This window comes from Nannospalax galili, unplaced genomic scaffold (genome assembly GCF_000622305.1).
Source record: "Nannospalax galili isolate Female #2095 unplaced genomic scaffold, S.galili_v1.0 scaffold536, whole genome shotgun sequence".
Taxonomy (NCBI): domain Eukaryota; kingdom Metazoa; phylum Chordata; class Mammalia; order Rodentia; family Spalacidae; genus Nannospalax; species Nannospalax galili.
Window position 1 is genome coordinate 634,834 of NW_008337057.1, and position 24,784 is coordinate 659,617.

At 40.3% G+C, this 24,784-nt stretch overlaps 1 protein-coding gene across 2 annotated transcripts in view; it reads right to left on the reverse strand.

Moving 5' to 3' along the window:
- Positions 1–1,455: 1,455 nt before the first annotated feature.
- The window catches only part of Sacm1l (SAC1 like phosphatidylinositide phosphatase), a 57,044-nt gene continuing 33,715 nt past the window's right edge, over positions 1,456–24,784 (reverse strand). Inside the window, exons 6-18 of one of the 2 annotated variants that reach the window (XM_017797847.2) lie at positions 24,455–24,556; positions 21,386–21,471; positions 20,101–20,187; positions 19,554–19,622; positions 16,497–16,576; positions 14,590–14,688; positions 11,335–11,473; positions 8,793–8,862; positions 8,580–8,652; positions 7,587–7,680; positions 7,381–7,473; positions 6,656–6,713; positions 1,456–3,255 (exon numbers count right to left, since the gene is read on the reverse strand). In XM_017797847.2, coding sequence (XP_017653336.1) covers positions 3,119–3,255; positions 6,656–6,713; positions 7,381–7,473; positions 7,587–7,680; positions 8,580–8,652; positions 8,793–8,862; positions 11,335–11,473; positions 14,590–14,688; positions 16,497–16,576; positions 19,554–19,622; positions 20,101–20,187; positions 21,386–21,471; positions 24,455–24,556 — 1,187 coding nt within the window. In that variant the 3' untranslated portion in view covers positions 1,456–3,118. The remainder of the gene's footprint in view (positions 3,256–6,655; positions 6,714–7,380; positions 7,474–7,586; positions 7,681–8,579; positions 8,653–8,792; positions 8,863–11,334; positions 11,474–14,589; positions 14,689–16,496; positions 16,577–19,553; positions 19,623–20,100; positions 20,188–21,385; positions 21,472–24,454; positions 24,557–24,784) is intronic. The other variant, XM_008831927.3, reaches the window with a different exon arrangement.

The following is a 24,784-nucleotide window of genomic DNA, read 5'->3' on the forward strand; positions in this document are numbered from 1 at the left end:
GAATGGTTTTCAGCCAAGAGCCAGCACAGAAGTCAACCCAACAAGCCTGGGAGGAACTGAATCCTGCCAACAGTCTGAGGGATCTTGAAAGTGGATCCTGCTTCCAATTCAATCTTTTGTTTTTGTTTTTGAGACAGGGTCTCCCTGTAAACTCAGCTGACCTGGAACTAGCTATGTAGACCCAGGCTAGCCTCAATCTCAGAAATCCATCTACCTCTGCCTCCCAAGTGCTGGGAATAAAGGCATGCACCACCACGTTCAGCTTCCAGTTCAATCTTAACTGTGGCCTTTTGGGAAGCCCTGAAGCACAGAGCCAAGCCATGTCTGCACTCCTGACAGAGCGCTTTCTGGAGTGTATAGTATTGAGACAATAAATACAAGCAAACATGGGCTGCTTCAGCAACTAAGTTGGGGGACAACTTGTTACAATGACAGGTTAATGGTGAGGCCATTCAGAGCTAGTCTGTCTGCTCTACAGTAAACTAAACAGCGCACAAATGACCTACCACATTCTGCTGAAGCTATGAAGAGACTAAAAAAAATGAGTTAAGGAAATATGGAGATGATTTTTTTTATTTTTTAAGACAGGGTCTATGTGGCCCTGGCTGGCCTGGAAATTACTATATAGACCAGGCTGTCCTCGAACTCAGATATATTCCTGCCTCTGCTGGTATTAAAGCATGCCACCATGCCTGGTGGAGATAAATCTTTAATGCAAACACAAATACAGATGTGTATACCTGTATCATGCATGTGTATGTTCCCATTTTGGATGTCATTTTCAAGGAATTTCATGTCATTTCCCACAGGAGGGCGGGCCTCCTGCATCAGTGTTTAATCAGTATTTTCCTCAGGCTCAGTGACACCTTCCTGTGGTCTGAAGAGAACAAGTTGGGGGAGGCCCCTCGTATCACACGCTGGCCTATTAGCAGAGAATAACTTTGAGCTTCTGGTCCTCCCACCTCCACCTCCTAAGTGCTGAGATTACAGGTATGCACCACCATGCCAGGTTTACGCTGTGCTGTGCCCAGGCTTCGCGCATGCTAGGTAAGCACTCTACCAACAGAGCTATAGCCCCAACTCTGAAAATATTTTTCAATATATAAGGTTTTCCCATTTATCAGTTGCAACCTGTATAATTTTTTTTCCTACCAACATCCCCCTCCTGCTTTGTGGCCTATATCACTTTTGAAAAAAAATTATAACTTGGAAGTGAAGATATCTTCTCATGGACATCATCCATTTCTAAATGTTGCACTGGTTTTATCTATAAAGGTAATGATAGAGATATAAAAGGTAAAAGGTAATGATATATTGCTCACTGGAAAGCAGTATATCAGAGGCTATTGATTTTCTTGTTTACTTATTGCCACATTTTCCCATGATGATCAAACATTAAGATTAAAAAAGAAAAAATTCATCTTTCAAGATAAAAGCACAAGAATGACACCAACAGTAGTTAGAAAAGAATATGGCATTTTATTTTTGCTTATGGACATACAGTACATGAATTAAGAAACAAAATCACTCCAGGGCTCTGAAACATTGATCACTTAAGGCCTAACCCACCAGCAGCAGTCCTTGCAAAGCAGCCACGTTAGTGGTTGGGATTTGGTCTTTGCTACAATTGCAGACGTTAAGTACTTATTCTGAAATACCCAGTAGCAACTGAACAATGTACCACAGTTGACACAGCTGAGCTTCAGTATTCCATACTGGAACAAATTATTCTTATTTACATGTCAGAATGGTGGCTTATTCACTAACCCTACTGCAAATTTTAATGACTGACTTCAAGCTACACAGTGTTTCTAAAAGCAGCAACTCTATTAATATTTATAAAAGAATGCTGAAAAAAGGTAATGTTAAAATAAAGGTGCTTTTAGAAGTATTTAAGGACAACATAAGATACTACTATTAGGAAAAAAAAAGTATATGTTTCCAAGCAAATACCAAAATCTTGTAGCAGTTTAGCTGAACTGTTTTAGTAGAGTGGCAATGATACTACTTTATGTACTGTTCTAATACCTAAATCTCATAATTACAGTTTGAATATACAACCTGTCTTAATTAAAACTATGCAGTTTCTGAAGCATAGTTCTTAGGCCTCTTTTACGCATAAATTAAAGTTGGTCCTTGATTTGGAGAACTAACTACCTGGAAGCACTAAATTTCAGACACTTATTGACAGACAACAAAACCTTGATGGCATGAAAAAGCAAGAGGCCCATGCATGGAAAAGCAGATGTTGCCCCAAGGGGGATATCAAATCCAGCACAAGACCCTCTCGGAGGCCTGCGTGTCTGGCTGAGTAACCAAGGAAACTACAGAGTGCAGGCGGAAGCAGCAGGCAGCCTAGCGCACTTTCCACAATGGAACAGTCCTTAGAAAGAGGTGACTTTGGACCTTTAGCATGAGAGACAGACTTTACATACTTTGATTTCATTTATACCTTTTAAAGAAAGATAAAGTATATCTGAACTTTCAGGCACTTAAAGTGCCAGGGCATGCAGCAGCTCAGGCTGACTGAAGCCAAGGGGCAGCCACCAGAAACCTCCAGCAACTCTAGATTCCATTCTCCTCTTCCTTCCTGTGAGGTCACAACTCTATCAAACTACTTGACATCTCTAAAAGACTTACAGTTTATGAACATAGAATTAGCTTATTATTGAACTTTTAAGAAAAGTCCAAAGATGGATGGAGAAGAATGCTTGCTAACAGTGACTGCTTTACAATGACAATGAAACAGAGCTAGAAAAATAATTTTACTGTTTTAAATAATGAAAGAAGCTACATTTTTTAAAATATATTACTTTTCTGTGAACTTCTGATTAACTTGACAGCGAAAAGATTCCTTCTGTTCTGTGAGCTGAATTCAGGTTACATTTCAATTATAGTACAGTTTCATATTCTAAATACAACCATCCCAACAGTAAAGAGATCATCATGGCAGTAACGTCAGATCAATCCTAAGATACCACCCAGCCCAGAGCACAAGAGGGGCTTTTGGATAGAAGCTTTAAGAAAACCTTGGGTTGATGTGGAAAGCAGGTCAGTAAAGACTCCAGTTCTGCATCATGGAATCTTCCAAGCCAAGCCGCTTTCCACAAATACAAATTCAGTCTATCTTTTCTTTCTGGACCAATCTAGGAGCATCAACAAAATCTTTGCCATTGTAAAGAATAATGAAAAATGTTCCAATGCTCGCAACTCCCCAGAACAGCACATAAGCCAGTGTTTCTGTCCAAGTGTCACCTGTTGATGGTATAAACAGAGTTGATAAGTAAGTTGTTTGTTGATATCAGATCCAACTGCCAGCTGTAGAGCACACCTTCACATTTGAGCTTACTAGCATATCCATAGGAAAATGTAAGAACCTCATAAGGGTTAAACTGGTGGTTCTCCAACTCTGCAGGGCTTGATAAACCTTGAGCTGTGGGGCCCTAAGAACCCCCCACATTTCTAACAAGTTCCCAGTGATTAGAGGCCACACTCTGAGAACCACTGGACTAATCTCCTTCAAACTGCACCATACAAAACATAATTATCACTGAAATTAAAAGCTTTACTAGAGGGGCTGGGGAGATAGCTCAATGGTTAAGAGCACTAGCTGCTCTTGCAGAGGACCCAGGTTTGGTTCTCAGCATCTACATGGTGGCTAACAACCATCCTTAACTCTGGTTCCAGGGACTCTGGTGCCCTTTTCTGGCCTCTGTAGGCTTTGTACGCAGGTGGTACACTTACATGCATGCAGGCAAAATACTTGTACATATAAAATTTTTAAAAATGTTTTTAAAAATATTTATTATTTTTATTTTATGTGTATGTGTGTATTGCCTACGTGTAGGTAAGCGCACTAGTGTTGTGCAATGCCCGTGGAGGACAGAAGAGGCTCTCAGATCCCCTGGAACTGGAGTTATGGACAGTTGTTAGCTGCCATGTGGGTGCTAGGATTCAAACCCAGGTCTTCTGCAAGAACAGCCAATGCTCTTAACCGCTGAGCCATCTCTCCAGCCCCATAAAAATATATTTTAAAAGCGTTACCAGTATAAGAAACTGCTACTAACAGTTTAATCATAGCTCTTCTATGACAGATGAAGAGCTACCAAAAACCCTATACAAAAATACACTTTACAAAGTATGCATGTCTCAGTAAAGTTACATGCTAAAGTCAACTAGATAAATCCTAATACTTTTAATAGCATTTCTAGCATGAAAGCCACAGCAAGGGCTAGAAACTAGACACCCATCTCCATACATCACCTTTTAGGTTACTATCCACAGCACTCAGTAGTTTTTCAAAAATATCCCCAAAGTTGCACAATTATCAATTTTCATCGCTCTGAGCTTTAAAAATCATTAGTAAAAGAAAGGAAGGTGTCCATTTGTTTTTTGATGGTGCTGAGGACTGAACCCAGGGTCTCCCGCATGCCAGGCAGGTACTCAGCTACTGTGCTACTTCCCAGCACAAGAAAGGCAGCTTCTTACAAAGTGCTGGACACCCTATAATAGAATCCTCCCATTTCACTCAGGCTGAGCTCTTGGGGTTAACTTTCCTGCCCCTGCAGAGTCTTTAAGCAAAAGTGAGCAGAGTAATCAAAACCAAACTCCTCTAACAGGGAGTGGCTTCCAACAAGGGACACCACTGAACAGTGTTTATGAGATATAAGTCAAGGAGCCAGGCACATGCTGTCCTCTTCCTTTCTGACACAATTTGATGCACACAGTTCCTATACCCTTAATCCTGTTTTAATGGTAATGAAGAATGGGTTTTAAGGGCTGGAGAGATGGCTCAGTGGTTAAGGGCACTGGCTGCTCTGGGTTTGGTTCCCAACACCCACATGGAGACTCACAATCATCCATAACTCCTGTTCCAGGAGATCCAATGCCCTCTTCTGGCCTCTGGGAGCACTGTATGCACATGGTGCACTTACCTACATGCAGGTAAAACATTCATACACATAAAAATAAAGAAATAAAAGTTTCGGGGGCTGAAGAAATGGCTCAGCAGTTAAGAGCACTGGCTGCTCACATGGCAGCTAACAATCATCAGGTGTCCTCTTCTGGCCTCCACGGGCATTACATGACACAAATGCATTTATTTATATGCAGGAAAAATACTCATAAAATAAAAATTAAAAAAAACTTTTAAAGAATGGGTTTTACATTCTTTTTTTTTTTTTTTTTTTCCCTTTTTGGTCTTTTTGAGACAGGGTCTCTCCATAGCCCCAGCTATCCTGGAACTCACTATGCAGACCAGGCTGGCCTTGAACTCCCAGAGATCCACCTGCCTCCTGGATTAAAGGTGTGCACCACCACACCCGGCTCTGGTTTTACATTCTTAAAAGATTAAAGACTGTACTACAGAGATCACCTGAACTGATTAAAAACAAAAATACTGTCTGGCTCTTTCAAAAAACAAAACAAAAAAAGCTTCGTTTTATTTTATGTGTATGAGTGTTTTGCCTGCATCTATGTCACATGCATACAATGCCCATAGAGGCCAGAAGAGGGCATCAGATCCCCTGGAACTAGAGTTACAATAGTTGTTAGCAGCCATATGAATGCTTGGACCTGAACCCAGGTCCTCTCCAAGAGCAGCCAGTGCCCTTAACCACTGAGCCATATCTCTGGCCCCCTGTCCACACTTTGAGAAAAGTGAGCTAGCTAGAATGGTAAATAGGACAGCTTCGTCTCTCCATTCAGCATTCTAGTGTTTGCTCAGAATGCAGTGACTTTCTATAGTGCTAACCTCCGATGGGGGCAGAGATAAGTGCACAGAGTCTCTCCTTAAGAAGCACAGGACATTAATAGAGACCAGGATGGAGGTAGTGGGATGCCAGTCCTCAATTCAGCAAACACTCAAGGGCTTACTACATCCCAAATCTGGCAAATAAAACAATGAAGACACAGTCTACCTCAAAAAGCTAGACAAGTGAGCAAATCATTCTATGCAGAGAATTACATGTTGGCTCTACCAGGTATATGTGGAGGATGTTCTACCTCTAAAAAACAAACGTTTGCATATTCGTGAGTTCAACAAGGAAGGTGCTATAAGATGGAGAGCCAGGCTTCCAAGGCAGGAGGATTGCTGTGAGATTGAGGCCAGCCTGGCCTACATAGTAGCTCTAGGCCAGCAGGGCTACAGAGAGACCCTGTCTCAAAAAACAAACAAACCAAACAAATAAAACAGGGCTGGCAATATGGCTCCACAGTAAATCACTTGCCTTGCAAACCAATAACCGGAGTTCAATCCCTGAAACCTATGTAAGGGTGGAAGGAGAAAACCAACTCCACTAAGTCATCCTCTGACTTCCATAGGCACACCTTCCCATGAAATAACAACAATAACAGGAGGGGGCAGAAGAGATGGAGGAAGAGAATCACTAAAATGCATTTTGTTTAAAAAAAATGTCATAAAGAATCTCATACCTGTATGCTAATTTTAAAAAAGAAAGAAAATGAGATTCTAAGAGGGAAAAAAAGCAGCAGTTGGAGATATATCCTAGTACTGCACAAAGCCCTATCAATTACCAAACACCTCATATAATTTAGTAAACATCAAGTGCTGAGTGGACTCGAAACTCAAGCTGTATAGAAAAGTTCAACGCTCTTAAGAAATAAATGTAAGAACAGGAAATGGGGGCTGACTTACCAGCCATAAGCAAACAGATGATGCACATTGAAAAGGCAACAACCATGATGATAGGCAACTGAAAAAGATGATTGAACGACATCCCTTTTAAAACAGTCAGTGGCTGCAGTCAGCTATACCCACTTAGCTTGGGAAAAGATAATTCTTCTGCAAGTTAATACACTCACGATTTTTTCCCCCACAAATACAGTTATTTAGTTCAATCACAATGACCCAAGTCTTAGGACTGGTTAAATTACAAGATCTAAGGAAGCAAGTTTCTGCTCTAAACCAAGGGAGTACTAACTGGAAGTCACCCAAATGAGCATCCAGGACCCCAGGCCTCCCTGCCACCAGGGCACTTTGCCAACTGGCATGAGGCCCCAGAATCACTGCAAAGTCTTGTGAACAAAGGAGCAAAGAAAAGCAAAGTGCTCCAGGCACACTTTGCCTTTCATTTACAAATTTATCTTCAGTAATTTTCTGATTCAAGAGGACAGAAGCTTTCCTGAGGTGAGGACTCCTCCTGGTTCCCTCTGTGTTCTTACACAGAAGGAAGTATAGCAGTGTCAGGAAAGAAAAATGCTCAGTGAAATATTTTCTCTGTGCTCTGGTCTTCTCTTTGGGAAAATTTAAGTATCTAGGCCATTTACAACAGCATGTAGTGCTTTCAATGGAGGGGAGATGGTACTATCCACACCTTCAGACATAATGCTTCATATTTTGAAAAACAAAAAGTTTCTTACGGCCAAGAATTTCCAGTCCCTTGGAATGCTTAAAGGACTATGAGATTCCAATTCATCCACTGAATAGTTCCCAAGAAATAAGTCTATGGAATCCTAGAACAGAAAGCAGGAAAGGAGTAAATCCTCAAAACTGACCTGATTACACTGAACACTAATGCAAAGATATAACCATTCAATGACCAAAAAAGCATCAAACACAAACTTACTTGTCTAAATCCATCAGAAAAGTTGTTCTTATAATATCGTAATAGTGAGTTCCAGCCATCCATTATAAGTCCAAGCCGAGTTCTCTTCCCAGTTCTGATTAAAGGAGGTTCAGTTTTAAATTATACATATATGTGGTAAACTCTCACACTGTTTTATAAGCAATAAGTATTTGTCATAGAAATAAATGAGTTGCAAGATGTTAAAAGAAATCATGCCTGAAACTACAGATACTTCACAAAAGAAATCACCAGCAAGTCCAAGAAATCTGTACAGTTACCCCCAGACAGTGTGCAGCTGTTTAAGCCCCTCATGTAAAATGGTACATTTCTATATAACCTACTCCCTCTCTCTCTTACCCCAAGTTATCTAGCAACACCCTATGAAATGCAAGTGTTAGGCAAATAGCTGCTATCCTAAACATTTTGATTTATAGCTAGTTGAATCCATGGATACAAAACCCATGGATAAGAGGTCAATTATACTTTTTTCTGAGATATTATGAAATTAGGCACAAGAAAGGAAAACATTCAGTTTTAGCTACAAAAACAAGAAATACAAAAAGAAGCACAGTCAGGTTAGGTGGTATGAAAGCGCAAAGTGACTGGAACCACATTGCTCCTGGGGAATCTATACAGTGTAGTGGAAAAGCCCCAAAGGCACTTGGGACAAACAAAAGGAACATGAGCAACAAATACCTGGGAGCACGGCACCCCAAATCTGGGGAATCAGACCGGTGGTTTGAGTGCACTGCAACATCTGAGGAGCACCACAGAACTCAGAATCGTCCCTGCATATCCAGCTCGTCCAGGGAGACCAAGAACCCACCAGTGCCTAAGCTTCATCTTCCAGCAATCCTGACATGACAGCCCCCATGAGGTCCAGGTACTGGTGCTTGGCATGTAAAGCTGTTCCCTGAAAGCTGCCCACAGGACTCCAGAAAGCAGGGGGACTACAACCATTGATAAGGAAAACAACTTAAAAGTGTGGCTTGCCTGGTAAAGTCAGTCTTCAAGGCACCAGTTCCTGCATACTGTTTGGCACAAGCATTAGCATTATCAGCCCAGGCTGTGGGGGAAAAAAAAAAACAAAACAACAAAAAAAAAAACGGGATATAGTGATTAAAATGACAACCAAAGGTCAAAAACCAAAATACTAATCTATTTTGGAAGTTAAGCAACTTTGCCCATAGTAAAGAAATTACCTACCATTTTTGTAAATCTTCTCAAATTCATCTTGCTCTTCAACCTTTTGTCCAACATGCAAAATTCCTAGTCTCTAGAATAGAATCATACCCATGATTACATGTGATAGACTTTAGCAGACATGTCAGGAAGAAAGGACAGTAGTCTCCAAACCCCATCATGAGTTCCTTTCCTGCTGTGTGCAGAGCCCTTTTCCACCCAAGGCAGACTGCAGAGTGTCCTTCCTACACTCCCTTGAACTCCAAGAGAAGAGGGATAACAGCAGAATGGTACTCGGTAGCTGAGTGAAAGCTGCTGTGAGAATGGGACCTGAATTGTTGCTCCCTCCTTCCCTTCCACCCTAACCTCCTTTTACCACTCCCATCCCAGGCTTCCACACTGAACCTTACACTCTGCCCCAAGGACCTATGAGAATGATGAATGCTATATATCCACCTTCCTCAAAACTGTATTATACACATGCACAGGTACAGTATACACACACACACACACACACACACACACACACACACACAGTCCTTTGTATAAAATCTAAGGGGTTTCTGGGTCTTGGAATCCCCCCCTCTACAGACTCCTCTTTGGGGGTCCACCAACCACAGACTGGGAAACCCTGTCCTGGCCTTTGTTTCAGGTCATCAAATCTGAACCACCTCAGGTAACACCTCACTATTGCTTCCTAGGAATGGGTCATGGCACCCTTAGTGGTTTTCACCTGGGTAAAAACTGCCCCTACTGGAGGGAAAAGCACAACTGAAGAGTTCCCACAGCAGTGGTCAAGGGTGCCTGAGAGATTCCTGCCCAAAGGTACTCTGAATTATAATTGAAGTCTTTAACTGAAAGAGTTAAATTCATAAATTAACCTACTTATTATTGACCTACTTCAGCAGGTACTGCTTAATCAACCATGGAACCAAACTATTCGTGTAACTTTTCTATTGAAAAAGGTACCTGGAAGTATCTTCAACAGGTTGATAAGAACACAGAACAGTACAAACTAGAGATTATTCACCATTCCTTCAGGGCTCAAGGACGGTTCATTCTAAAGAAGGCATTTCCTCTGTAATCTCTTCCCAGGTACCATAAAACTGTCAGAAATAAAGTTGGATGCTTACCTCTTTACCTAGGCAGGAAACCATTGAGATATATGCTCAAATGGTATACCCAGAGAAATTATTAGGATCTATTTTTCTCCTTAGCACAATTCTTAAGAGTAGTCATGTCAGAAACTTTTTAAGTTTCTTTTATTTATTTTTATGTGTAATTGCAAGTATTTTGCCTGCTGGTATGTAAGTGTACCACATGTATGCAATGTCTGAAGAGGAAAGTTGAGCCCTGAAGGAGTAAAGCCTCTAGAGACTAGGTTGGCCTAGGGGAATGTCTGTGGGGACTGTCTTGACTGCACTGATTGAGATGGGAAGACAGCCTGAAGGTGGGGAGTGCCATTCCCTGGGTTTGGGTCCTAGACTGTACAAGAGGGGAAAGTGAGCACTGCACTTCACTGTGGATGTGACAAGTCATGTTCCTGCTGTTTTGACATATTGTGTAGCAATTTCCTCTGAGATAAAACATTCCATCTTACAGGGAAGCTAAAGATTCAGGACATTTTAAAGGAAGGTGAAATATCTCATCCTACAGGGAAGCTCAAGACTCAGGAGTTCTAAACAGAGGAATGTTAAGACTCAGGAAGTAAACAATTCAGAAGCTTCCTGAAGTCCCTGAAGCCAGAGGCACTAGGCCTCTCCCTCCCCAGCTTATATAAGCAGTAAGGACTGCTAAGAGACTTTCAGACAAGCCAGGTGCCAAAGCCAGTTCTGTTGAACTGCCTGAAAGTTATGCCATGAACTCCATGTTTCCAACTTTCGTGAGCCATCACCCGTGCTGGGGTGGGCTTCTAATGATGCAGCTGTCTTTGAGTCATTTCTGCTCCTATAAATAACCCCTCACCCACACTTCTGTTATTAACTTCAATAAACTCATTGATTCACCAAGTTGGACTTTGGTGGTATGTGTAGTTTGATTTGTCAAAATTCCGTATCTGGCATGAGTAGTCATTTGTTCAAGCCTCCTAAAGAACAGCATTACATGATATCATACTACAGCGAAAGACTATAATCTGGAATTGTGAGCTCAAATAAATCCTTCTTCCCCTAAATTGATTCTGTCAGGGCATTTTATCATAGCAACTGAAAAGGAAACTAAAACAAGCCCAAAGGAAATAATGCAAGTTAATAATGTTAAAGCAGATACATTCTCTACAGTGTTATTTAAAAAACCAAAACTATACTGACTTTAATAGCTAAATATAGTTCAATATTCTATTAAAACTATGATTACATATATGCTAAAGAATAAAGGCAAAACTAGTAACTGTGTGTATGTGCTTTTCCTGTGGCCATGGAAAATGTACACACCAATGATGGCAAGAAAAAAATAACAGGTTAGGGTAGGGGCAACTGAGTATTTTTTGTTATTCATTTTCAAAGGTGAAGGCTCTTACTTGTTTTACTATACTGTTTTTCAATAAAAGATTCAATAAAATTTTCACCTGCAGCTGGGACTGAAGGGAACGTCGAGCTAACATACTCTGGATCACATTTGTTCTATCCAGACAATCCATGCAGTTGCTGCGGAAAACGCCTTCCTGGTTTGTCACAACCTTGCCAGCAGAGTCTACTAGAAAATAACTAAAACATATTTGTATAAACACTCTTATACCAAAGTACATTAAACACACCAGTGACACAGCTCTTAGAACATGGGGCTCAGTTCGGTGACAATAGTAAACCTATAAATTACAAGGTCAGACAGCCGGCACAGTCAGGCAAATCTCATCATCCCAGACTGAACAGGAATCCAAATAGCTGAGGCACCACAGCCCCCTTCCTAAAACAGTGGTAACAGAGATCGCCATATCTAAAGGAGAGCTGAGAGAACAGTCAAGATCGCTGTTGCTATGGAGACCAGCCTTTTAAAAGTACCAGCCAGTCTCTTTAACATGATCACTTCAGCCATGTCTCAACATATCAGGGCTTTGTGGTCTCTGTACACCATATCAGAACCTCCTGAGTTAAAAGATTAAAATTCCTGGCCATAATCTGAAGCAAAGTTTGGATACTGTGTAAATTTTCTTATTTTAAAACAGATAATCATGTAAACACTACAAAACAGAAAGCACATTTCTGAAAAAATCAATTTTATTCTCCCCTTAATCACTGAAATACAAATACATGTATTATAGCCCAACCATGGTGACTAGTTTGTTTTCTTTTTTTTGTCTTTTCAGAGACAGGGTCTCCCAGTAGCCCCAGCTGCCCAGCTGGCCTGGAACTCACAAGAGATCCACCTGCCTCTGCCTCCCAAGTGCTGGGATTAAAGGTGTGTGCCACCACGCCCAGCTGTTTTCTTTGTTTTTAAAAAGATTCTCAGTACTTTGACAACATTCAGTGAGGTTCAGAACATGGATTCTGATCTGGAGAGATGGCTCAGCAGTTAAGAGCACTGGCTGCTCTTGCAGAGGACCCAGATTTGGTTCCAAGCACCCACATGGCCACCCACAAATGCCTATAACTCCAGTTCCAGGGGTTCTGACACCCCCTTCTGACCTCCTCAGGCACCTCACACATTGTATGCACATGCACACATTCATACACATGAAATAAAAATAAATCTTTAAAAATTTTTAAAAAAGAACATGGGCTGAATGTGGTAGCACAGACCTTTAATCCCAGCACTCTGGCAGCAGAGTTTGAGGGCAGAGTGGTCTACACAGCAAGTTCCAGGCAAGAAAGGCTTACATAGTGAGACCGTGTTCAAAAAACCACAAGAAAGGGAAAGCAAAAGAAAAAAAGAGCATGGACCCTGGCAGCAAACATCCGTTGCTTGCCTTAGTGGCCTGGCAGCTTCCTAGCTGTTTAACTTGAACAGGGATTTTCATCCACAGAGCAGAGGTGGCATTACAGCTACTAGGCTGCTCTAAGGTTTGAATGAGACAAAACAACACACAAGTACCCAGTAGCCTTCATAGCTTGGTTTGAAAACTAGATGTTACAACAGTGAAATTTATTCCCTAAAATTCTAGAAGGAAGAAATGAAATAGTTTATTGTGCTGGATACTTTAGTGTCAACTTGTCACAGCTGGGTAGAGGGAGCTTCAGTTGGGGAATTGCCTCCATTGGACTGGCCTGTGGCCATGTTTGTGGGGCAACTTCTTGACTGTTGAGTGATGTGGGAGGGCCCAGCCCACTGTGGGTGGTGCCACCCCTGGGCAGGTGGGCCTGTGTTGCATAAGAAAGCAGGCTGAGCAGGGGCCAGGGGAGCAAGCCAGTAAGTAGTGTTCTTCCATGGCCTGTGCTCCAGCTCCTGCCTCCTAGTTCCTGCCCTGAGTTCCTACCTAGGGCTCCCTGATGAACTGTGACCTGGGAGATGTAAGACAAATAAAAATAAACCCTTTCCTCCCCAAGTTGGTAGTGGTCAGAGTGTTTTGTCACAGCAATGGAGAAACAAACTAAGACAGGGGCTAAATTGAAATCATGATCTTAGGAAGAAGGGCCTTGAAGAAGGTGCTTAGATAAACACCTACTGTACACAATGTCCCTCCAGAACAAGTGAGGCTGGCTGAAGCCGAGGAAGACATATGTGCATGCGTGAGTGCCAATACATGTGATGGTGCTCCATAAGTACACACAGCAAACACTAGGTAATCTATAAATATACACAGAAAGCCTACTGGGTATTATTGCGACTTTACAAATGGATGAACAGACCAAAATTTAAGGATAACCACCAGGTTCTTAGGTCACATGGCTAATAAGAAATGAACTGATTTAAGTAGGCATATAAAACCTGAGAAGCCAGATTAGTTCCACTACCTCAAAAGCCACAGGAAAACGTACTGTCTTGAGAGATCACCTAAAAGTCCATAGTAAATGCTCTACTATCCCTGTGGAGCAAAGTGAGTAGAAACATAGGATCTGAGGCCAGTCTTCCTCCTTACATTCTCCCATGACAGCAATTAATGGCAAACCCTAGGAACCACACCCTGCACCAACACCACCAAGTCCAGCTAGTCTCTTCCCTAACAGTCAACCACAGTACAGGTCCACCTCCTTTACTAGCAGTGTTCAGAATAAAATGTCACAGAAAAATAAAAAAGTTGAGATGGATCTTAGCTCTGGAAATTGTTATTGAATATGTCGACGCTGTTGTAATGAAATGGTTCTCTAATTATGTGGTTATTAAATAATTTTTTAAATTATATATTAAAAAAGAATTTTTTTCTAGGCAACGTTGTAACAGAAGTATGTACACATACACATGCACGCACGCATGCACACAGCTGCTGTATACTCTTTCACAGTAGGAAGAGATAAGGAAAGCACCTGGTGTGATAGAAGGCATCTAATCAAAGCTGTGCTGTGACCTAATGGACTACACAGAGGCCACTGAGCATCACCGTTACTAAGACTCCTAGTGGAATGCTGCAATAGAATGGCAGACCACGAAACACAAACAGTGGCAAACCAACTGCCACCATGTAGAATCTGGAAAATAATATGAATATACCTGCCAATGGCCCATTTTTAAAAATAAAGAGTTATTTTTAAATCACCAATACTTATGCTTCCAAAACAGAACAAATAAATATGTAAATAATAAATAAATAAATAAATAAATAAATGAAACAGTACATACAAGCACTGACAACCAGTGAAGTATCACTGAAAATCTGCTAAGTAGTACATAATAAATATGACTGACATGTATATCTATCTTTTTCCCTTAAAGAAGTTACATGGCTTACCTTAATTCATCTTGTATTTCTGCTACTTGATCCAACAAAATACTAAGTCGATCCCATCTCATATTTTTACATTCTTTATGGAAGTCAAAGGCAACATACCTACCAAAAGAAAACATTCAGAAACTGGCCAAGAGATCACTCAATTTCCTTCTACTAAGAATACCCCCATAAGCTGATTTGCTTCTATATCAGAGCATACACAGTTCTTAGGAACACTGGAGTCTGGTTCACTCTGGGTTTACCACCCCCCCCACACACACAAAGTATTTTTTAAAAAATTTCTCCCCAAATAATTTACTTTCCCCAACTGCTCATGATCATTTCTTACCACACTATTTCCCTACCTCCCAATACAGTTTCCTGTCACTGAAAGCTCCAAATGCTTTCCTGACTTAATGCTTTCCACTTATCCAAAGTGCAACTATGCTTCAGGATCCTCATCTCTTTACAGGATCCTCATCTCTTTACAAAAACACAGAGTATCTGCAACCATTGCCTGATGACTCACTGAACAGGCAAAGGTGCTGTCCACATGGGGTCACAAAGTGCTAAACTGCACCAGCTCATACAGTGGTCAGGACCAGAGACTATACCAGCAATCATGAACCGAAATTTGTGGCTTCACAGGATACTACTTCACAAAGCCTTGTTCAAAGAATTTTAATCAGGTATCAAACTCAAAGCTTGACTATCAAAATTACTCTGCAATATAATTTATGTCACAGAAAATTTCAAACAGACCAAAAGAAATCATGTTTTAATACTGAAAAATACAAAAGCTTGGAATTTTTAGAAAGATGGCTTAGCAGTTAAAGAGTATTTGCTGCTCCCGCCAGACGTGCTGGTGCATGCCTTTAATCCTAGCCCTTGGGAGGCAGCGGCAAGCAGATCCCTGTGCGTTTGAGGCAAGCCTGGTCTACATAGTGAGTTCCAGGCCAGCTGAAACTACAAAGGAGACCGTGTCTCAAAAATATCAAAAAAAAAAAAATGCTTGCTGTTCTTCAGAGGAGCTGTGTTAGATAACCAGCATCCACACTGGGCAGCTCACAACTGCCTATAACTCCGGTTCCAAGAGATCTGACACCCTCTTCTGGACTCTGCAGGTACCACCCCCACAGGCACATTCACATTTTAAAAAACCAAAAACATGGGCTGGGGACATAGTTTAATCAGAAAAGTACTTGCTATGCAAAAATGACCTCCTGAGTTCAATCCTCAGGATCCACATTTTAGTTGTGGTGGTGAGTGCTTATAATCCTCAGAATCCACAAAGCTAGTTGTGGTAGTGAGTGCTTATAATTTCATCAGTCAGGCAGGTAGAAATAGGTAGATCTCTGAGGGTTAGTAGCCAGCAAGCCTAGCTTTATCACAAAGCGTCAGATCCCAGACTCAAATAACGAGGTGGGCCAGGCATGGTGGCACACGGCTTTAATCCGAGCACTCAGGAGGCAGAAGCAGAGGTATCTCTGACTTCTAGGCCAGCCAGTGCTATACAATGAGGGAGGGAGGGAGAGAGGGAGGGAGGGAGGAAGATGGAAGGGAGGGAGGGAGGGAGGGACAGCCAAAACCAAAACCAACCACGGTGGGCCAGTAAGATGGTTCAGTGGGTAAAGGTACCTGCAGCCAAATCTAATGACCTAAATTCAATCCCTGGGACCCACGTGGTAGAAGGAAAGAACTGATTCTCACTCACAAACTGTCCTCTGACCTTTGCATGCCCACACATAATATATGAATGAATGAATGAATGAATGAATGAATGAATGAATAATGAATGAATATAAAAAATAAATATCACACACACACACACACACACAAGCTAAAATATAACAGTGTGTTCTGTGTACTCATACACATAAGCACACAAGTGGCTTGAAAGGATCTGCAACAGATTAGTAGTGAGGTACCTGATCATTCCACTTCCCAAGGATGTCACCATATTTGCAAATGTCTGTTCAAGTGGCTTTTCTGAGCCTTTATGGTTCACCTGTAAGAAATTTAAAACAGCACAGCTTTCAGTTTATTCACATAAAGAATGACACCAGGAAAACACTGAGGAAACTCTAAGCTCTTATTCTGGCACAGAAACACTTTTGAAAAAGAGGAGGAAGTTACTTGTACCAACTTTGTAGGGCCTGTGGAAATGCAATCAAGGTTTATAGCAAACAACTAACTGTCCATCAAGTAAAAGCTACCTTCCAAGCTGTAGGATGAGGCATTTTTATTTGTCCCTCCTCCTCCTCCCCCTCCCCCTCCCCCTCCCTTTATGGTGACAAGCTTTGTGGTAAACAACAATAGCCTTGTTCTTAGCTCCCATCAAACCAGAAGAAGCAGACCAGACCTGGTTAGCACATAACTATATACACCAGAAGGATTAATTCACTTCTGTGTTGTGTAATTCTAAAAACAGGTAGGAAAAACATTAGACTCTCATTGTAAAACTACAACTGAACTATAAAAACTAACACCTGAAGCAAGAGATTCTGAATAGAGACATAAAATAGATACTCTTTAGGAAATAGGGACATTCAAAAACAACAGTGTGTATGGAAGAGTTTAGATAGCTACCCATACACCAGGCAAGAAGCATGTCCAGAAAAATCTCAAGACTGCAAAGGTACCTCAATTTGCTCCTCAGCCTTAACAAGCTTGGCTAATCAGTGAAGGGCCGTCTCAGCACAGAGACAATCTGCAAAGATTAGAAGGTGTGGTGTTCTCTCTTTAATTTTGTTATTTTGCTTTTTTCAATTTCTCTAATTCAATGAAATCTATAAAAATATTAGTTGAACATACCAAAAGGAAGAGAGCCCTCAGGGAAAATTTATGATAACAACCTTTGCAAAAGGAGTTTGGAAAAGTCTCACAACAAATGGGTCACTACAGTCTTTAACAAAAAGCCAAAGCAACAAAACAAAACACAGCCAAATTTGGGGAGACTGACTTCCAGAGCTAACACAAATGCATATATTTAAAAAAAAAACAAAAAAACCCTGTAGTGTCTACTATACTACAAACAATGAACAATTCTGACTAGATGCATTAATTAACTAAAGTGAATGGAAGCAAATATTTCATAAATTAAAGGAATCTAGATTGAAGGGAAAAAAAGGTGGGAGGCATGGCCAGTAATGTGGCTCAGCAAATAAAGCACTTGCTCTGCAAGTCAGTAACGTGTTAAATTGAACCCACATAAAGGTAGGAGTGAATGGGTTCCACAAAGTTGCCCTCTGACTGCCACACCCACACTGCAGCATATGCCCCCCACTTTGTGCACACATCAATAATAATAAAATGAAATGTAAAGAAAACCTCAAATCAATAACATAAATTTACACCTTAAGGAGTTAAAACAAAAGAAAAAAATGGGAATAAATAAAACAAACAGAAAACTAACAGACAACAATCAAACAGAAAGTTCTTTGAAAAGATAAATAACATTAACATTAATAAGCATGACTACAATTGCCAAGAAGAAAAAGGGAGACAAACTAAAATTACTAAAACAAAGAATGAGGACATTCCTAATAAATTGGAGGAAAAAAATTATGAGTATACTGTGAATACGCATATACTCAAATATTGAAACTCAGAGATAAAGAAATTTCTAAATACATAAAATCTAGTAAAACCAAACCATGAAGGAACAGAAAACACCCATAATTCTAGCACTTGGGAAAATGAGGCAGAAGGAATGCCAAGGGTTCAATGCCAGCCTGAGCTAATAGTGAAAACTTGTCTCAACCTCACCCCTCTATCCCCCAAAAAAAGAAAATGTGAAAAGACCAGTAACTAGAAAAGAGACTGAATAAGTTTTAAAGAAAAACCCTGGACCAGATGGCTTCACTAAAGATTTCTACCAAGAGCTTAAGGATCTAAGGAAGAATTAGGTCTACTCTTCTTTAAACTCTTCCAAAAAAACTGTAAAAGAATGCATGTTCTCTAACTCAGAATAACCAAAAGGTAGAAATAATCCAAATGTCCATCAACTCATGAATAAACAAAGTGATACACATCCCTGTAATAGGATATTATTCAATCTTAAAAAGGACACAGTTCTGCCGGGCGTGGTGGCGCACGCCTTTAATCCCAGCACTTGGGAGGCTGAGGCAGGCGGATTTCTGTGAGTTTGAGGTCAGCCTGGTCTACATAGTGAGTTCCAGGACAGCTGGGGCTACAAGGAGACCCTGTCTCAAAAAAAAAAAAAAAAAAAAAGGAAACAGTTCTGATAAACATGGCTGACTCTTTACAATGGTATACTAAGTTAAACAAGTAGAACACAAGGACAATTATTGAATGATTCCACCTGCTTAGGCAACATAAAACAGGCAAATTCAGCCAGGGGTGGTGGTGTATGCCTTTAATTCCAGCACTCAGGAGGCAGAGGCAGGTAGATCTCTGTGAGATTGAGGATATAGAGTTCGGGCTAAGGGGAGACTGTCTCTAAAAAACAAAACAATGGCAACAACAACAAAAATACCCATAAATAAGAAAAACCTACCAACCACCCCACACCAAAAAAAAAAAAAAAAAAAAAAAGACCCAAACAAATTCCAAGACACAGGGAGTAAAACAGAATTACTAGGAAGAAGTTTTTAACAGGTTCAGAGTTTCTGTTTGGCAGGATGAAAAGTTGTAGAAAGAGTGGTAATGGCTGCACATTATAAAATACTTAACACCACTGAACTGTATGGGACAAAAAGTCTAAAATATAAGTTTTAAAAATTTAAGTTTCAGCCATATGTGATGGCACATGCCTTTAATCCCAGCACCAAGAGGCAGAGGTAGGCTGATCGCTGTGAGATCAAGGCCAGTCTGGTCTACACAGCGAGTTCAAGGCCAGCTGGGGCCACAGGGAGACCCCGTCTCAAAAAACAAACAAGCAAAAACTTACATTTCCGGTTAATTAAAAGAAGTTTTTTGTCTTGTCCTACCCTCCTCCCCAAAGAAACATATAGGAAACCTACCAGATTGATTATAACTTGTTTTCCATAAATAATTACTTGTGAATCAAAATGCCTTTGGAAACCATCCATCTAGAAGGGGAAACAAAGTATAGCATTCACTAGGTTACATTATAGGAATGTTTATAACATTTTTAAAAGCACCTCCTTAAATATCCTATTTCTACTCTCAAGAGAATATCAAGATGAAAACCATGCTTTCTGGATGTTCTAAATATCATGAAGTACATCATGCAAGCTATTTCATACTGCACTACAGTATCACTATCAATTCTGAACTTTTTAACAGGATACACCAGGGTCTCTAGATGCCATCAAGTTGCTAATCTCATTGAGATCTCTCAAGTTTCTATTTGCCATGCCACTCAGTGACTCATCTCCCTAATACTTATAAATGTGCTACTTGAGACACAGTTTGTCCTAAAGCCCAGAGAAGCCCTTGAAGATGTTGGATTCTGACTCATGGGGAACAAATGTATACTCTGAACGCAAATCAAAATGCAGTTTAGGTTCTATTGTTAACCACTGAAAAATTCAGGAAGATACACACATGATTTGCTACTTTGTTGATCTGTGGCATCGGTTTGTACTTGAGGTTTGGTCTCTGTGACCAGAAAAAAGGTATTGATCCTCGAGTCTGAAAGAGAAGAGAGAAACATGAAATGACATACAAACTAGCCTTCTCAACCTAATTATTTTAAGTATAACAAAGATTAGCAGCTTTGCAAAGGAAAAACAAAATCAAACCAATCCACCAGCTATGAAAGAAGTCTACATACCTGCTTAAAGTTCCTTTCTTATGTGAATATGCTGAAAAAGGACCTTCCCTCACTTCACCCCCATGTGACATACATGGCCCTTATAAAACAGACAATTCTGTATTTCCCTAAGTTCTAAAATAAACTGATTTATCCACAAATAAAATTAACAGCTTGTGTTCATCATACAATTTGGCAATATGAAAAAATTAGAAAATTGCTTTATTCATTCTCAAAGGACTGTTTGTGAACATCTGAATCTGTTTTGCCACTGACATTCTGCAACGCCAAGTATGAACAGCTCCACAAGAGGCAAGGGATAAGCAGGACTGTTTCACAGTGAAAGGTAAGGCAAGTAAATCAGTTATCAGCTTATCCCATCACCACTCTAAGTAGGTAAAGTGAGCCTCACAGAGGCGAGTGGCTGAATGTCCATACATACCCCTTACACCTCCTCCTCTCTTCTTCAATTTAAGGAGAGAAGTTATCTGTAGGATATTTCCAGATTAATGACCAGCCCTTTTACTAGCTGAACTTTTTCCATAATGTAGACAAAAAATTTTCTTAAGAAAGAAGGGAAGGAGCTGGAGAGATGGCTTAGTGGTTAAGAGCACTTACTGCTTTTCTAGACAACTAGGGTTCAGCTCCCAGCACCCACGTGGCAGCTAACACCCATCCTTAACTCCTGTTCCAGGGGATCCAACACACCCTTCTGAAGTGAACTAGGCTTCTGCCTGAACAATACACACATGTGGTATACTTACATACATTCAGGCAAAACACTCATATACATAAAATAAAAATATTTTTTAAAAACTTTTTTAAATAAGAGGGGAAGGGAGAAGAGGGCCTAGTTGAACACACATGTAATTCTAGCACTGGTAAATGTGGAGACAGGAGGATCAAGAGTTCAATGTCAGCTTCAACTAGGTAACAAGTTTAAGGCCAGCCAGTGCTACGTGAGAGTCTGTTTTAAAAAACTAAAGTGGGGGGAAGGAGAAGAAGAAAACTGAACATAACAGAAAATTAAGCTCAAGCAGAAAAAGGTCAGCTGGCCAGACAGACACATGTGCTTGCCTGTACAAATGAAGCCTTATTGCCGTTGTAATGCACGATTTGTTCTGTTTCCACAAAGTTAGCTGCATGGCCTTCGGAATCAATACCTAATATTTAGTACAAAAGAAAAAGACCAGAAAGTCATTAATTCAGGATAACTTAAGAGTTATCAACTCAGTTCACGTTAATGGATAAGCACTTAAGTTCAACAAATGAATAGTACGCGATCGAAAAAAAAAACTCATTTATTTAAATAGTCTTAAAGTGTAGTTAAGATTTATTTATAAAAACATGAAGCTAATTGCTATTTTTTATACTATAAACTTACTAAAAAAACAGTACTTCTTTTTTGAAGAAAAAAAGCCCAAGTATATCCAAGGATCCTATTTTGAACAATACTATTTTCAAAGTTAAAACTACCAACATAAGTGATCATACTTGGTAATAAGACCACACTAAATGCAAATGTAGTCTATTACATTAATAGAACTTAGTTGCGATGCAGTCTCTAGAAGATGCATAATTATCAAATAAAAGCACAAAAGCTATATGATCCTAAACTTCTAAAACCATGAACATGCCCATGAAGCCTAGTCTAAAAAGCACAATTCTAATGTGTTTACTAAACTCTACTGCTTAAGGCCTTTCTCATATTTGAAGCATTCTACAAGCTTGTTGATAGGACTCACTGTTACTAAGAAAAGTTGTGAAACAAAAGCAATTTTCAAACTAGTCTTGGCCCAAGTTACCAAATTATCAAAAAGAAATCAATAGATTAAAAAAATTCTGTGTATGAATATTTTGCCTGCATGTATATAAGTGTACCAAATGCATGAGATGCCTACGGAGGCCAAAAGAGGGAATCAGATCCGCTGGAACTGAAGTTACTGATGGTTGTTAACCACCATGTGGGTGCTGAAACTGAATCTAGGGCCTCTGCAAGAGCAACCACTGCTCTTAACCACTGAGTTATGACTCCAGCCTGCAAATCAATAGAATTTTAACTCCCCAATACTATTTCTCTAAAATATTTCTCAAATGAAGTATAAGTATTCTTTTTTTTTTGTTAGAACAACTCAGCAAAATAAAATTCTGGTTTATTGTTGGATATTGTTTCAAACATACATCAAACAGGCCAAAAATAATTAATTTAAAAAAAAACAGTAACTTGATAGACAAAAAAAAATAGAAAAAAGAAACCTTCTATCTTTGACTTTTTTAACCATCTCATACAAACCAACCATTTATAGTACAGCTAGGTACATACACAAAAAAAGGTACCAGAATGCTTGGAGTAAGATTGTTTTTTATGCTGTTTTTGTTTTTTCTTTACAAGGCTTTTTTTCTTCTTTGAGATTATAATGAACATGGTCACACTACAAGTAAAGTCAGAAGTAGGACAGAGAACACTCTGAAGGCTGGTTTGGTCATCTGTTATCATTAAAAATGGCTGACCCCTAACAATATGTTATGTTTTTTTTTCCTCCTCTGCTGCATATTCACATTGTGGTTTTGATGGGGTGGTAGAGAGAGCATGTCATCTGTGGTGACACTGCCTGCTGTGGGTAGGCAGGCCTGCCTCTCTACTCAAAGGTGACCACGTTTGGATTCTGAGATGGGAAATGGAGGGTGAACAGGTCATGGTGGCCTTTTTAAGTTTAACTTTTTCTTTTTGCTGTCTAGTCATCCTCATTGGTCTTCTGCTTCTTGGTATCAACATCCTCCTCCTTATCATCTTCAGCTGCCCGCTTGCATGAACTGCCTCAGTGTCCTCGTCTTCATCTCAATCCTCTTCCTCACCATCACCTTCCTCCTCCTCCTCCTCTTCCTTCCCACCTTCTTCCTCTTCATCTACCTCACTGTCAGCCTCCTGTTCCCATTTTCCTCATAAGAGTTCCCATTGGCAGGTGCATCTCTTCCATTCTCTGCTTCCTCCACAATTTGCTCCTTCTCCTTCAAGTCCTTGGTGGTCATCTTGGAGCTGGTCTCCATGGCTATGCCTGACATGGTGAGGCATGCCAGTGGTAATCCAATGCAGCGGGCAAAGGAGAGTGCGAGGGCTGGAGGACTCTGGTGAGAGAGCTGCCAGAGTTCAAGGCAGAGAGCGATGAGGATAGCTGCAGCAAGCGTGGAGCTGGACCCAGGAACAATGCAAAGATGGCTTTTCGGATCAGCCAGTGGGGGAGTATCAGTATTTTTTTTATTATCATTTTTTAATTTAAATAAATAATTTATTGAGAATTTCACACATGCATATAAGGTGTTTTGATCAAATCCATGCCACTCCCTCCCCTCCAATTCCTCGCACATCTCCCCATCACTTTTTTCTGATAACTTCATGTACTCTTTCTTCTTTGATTTATTTATTTTTAATGGGGCTTTTGGCTACTCTAACATTCCCCCTCTGAAAAGGTAGCCCTAAAATCTTTTAAGGATTAGATCCCAAGGACATTTTGACTTTTAGCCAACAAACTGGCTACTTTTCATTGGGGTCTTTTTATCCTAACTGCCTAGCCAATTCCTACTTCCTATGAGTATCAGTATTCTTACATTAAATTTTAGTATATAACCAGAAGGGAACAAAATTATTGAGCTAAATTAGCAATGACATCGCTTCTTGATGCTTGCTACAATAACTTTCAGGCTATATTTGTCTCCCTTTAAAAAACAATATGCAGGGCTGGGTGTGGTGGTGTATGCCTTTAATCCTAGCACAGAGCACAGAGATAGGTAGATCTCTGAGTTCCATGTACCCAGAGCTGCATAGGGAGACCCTATCTCAAAAAAAGGAGAGGGGGTGGCAAAGTGTGTAACATGGCACAAACCTTTAATCCCAGCACTTGGGAGGCAAAGGCAGGTGGGTCTCTGTGAGACTGGGGTCAGCCTGGTCTGCCAATGAGTTCCAGGCCAGTTCAGGGCTACAGGGAGACCCTGTTTTTAAATAAACAACCAACCAAAAAGAACTAGCAGGGCTACCAGTAATAATAAACACAAAATACAAAGGTCACACTCATGCCACCGTTAGAGGGGCATTACTCAGTGGTAGATACAGCCCAGTACTGAATCACACTGACATGAAATAACTCTTACCTCTTACGTAATAGCGCACACCAGCTCTGAAACAACTCCTCCTGGAGATGAGAATCCAATCAAAGGATTTCCCATTAACAGAACACGAGTGCATAGTAATAACTTAAGTACATTAAGAAAAATTTAATGTAGAAATACATGTATTATTTCTAAATTCAGTATGGATCTATTTATTCCATTAAGAACGAATTGCCTTTATGAGAAAAAAGACAGAATATGCAAATCTTTCTGGTTCTTCATGACTCCTCCTAAGTCTTTAGTACTCTAACCTCCAACAGTTAACTTTGTCAAATCAGTTTTCCTACAGTGATGTGTGGACAGAATTTAATT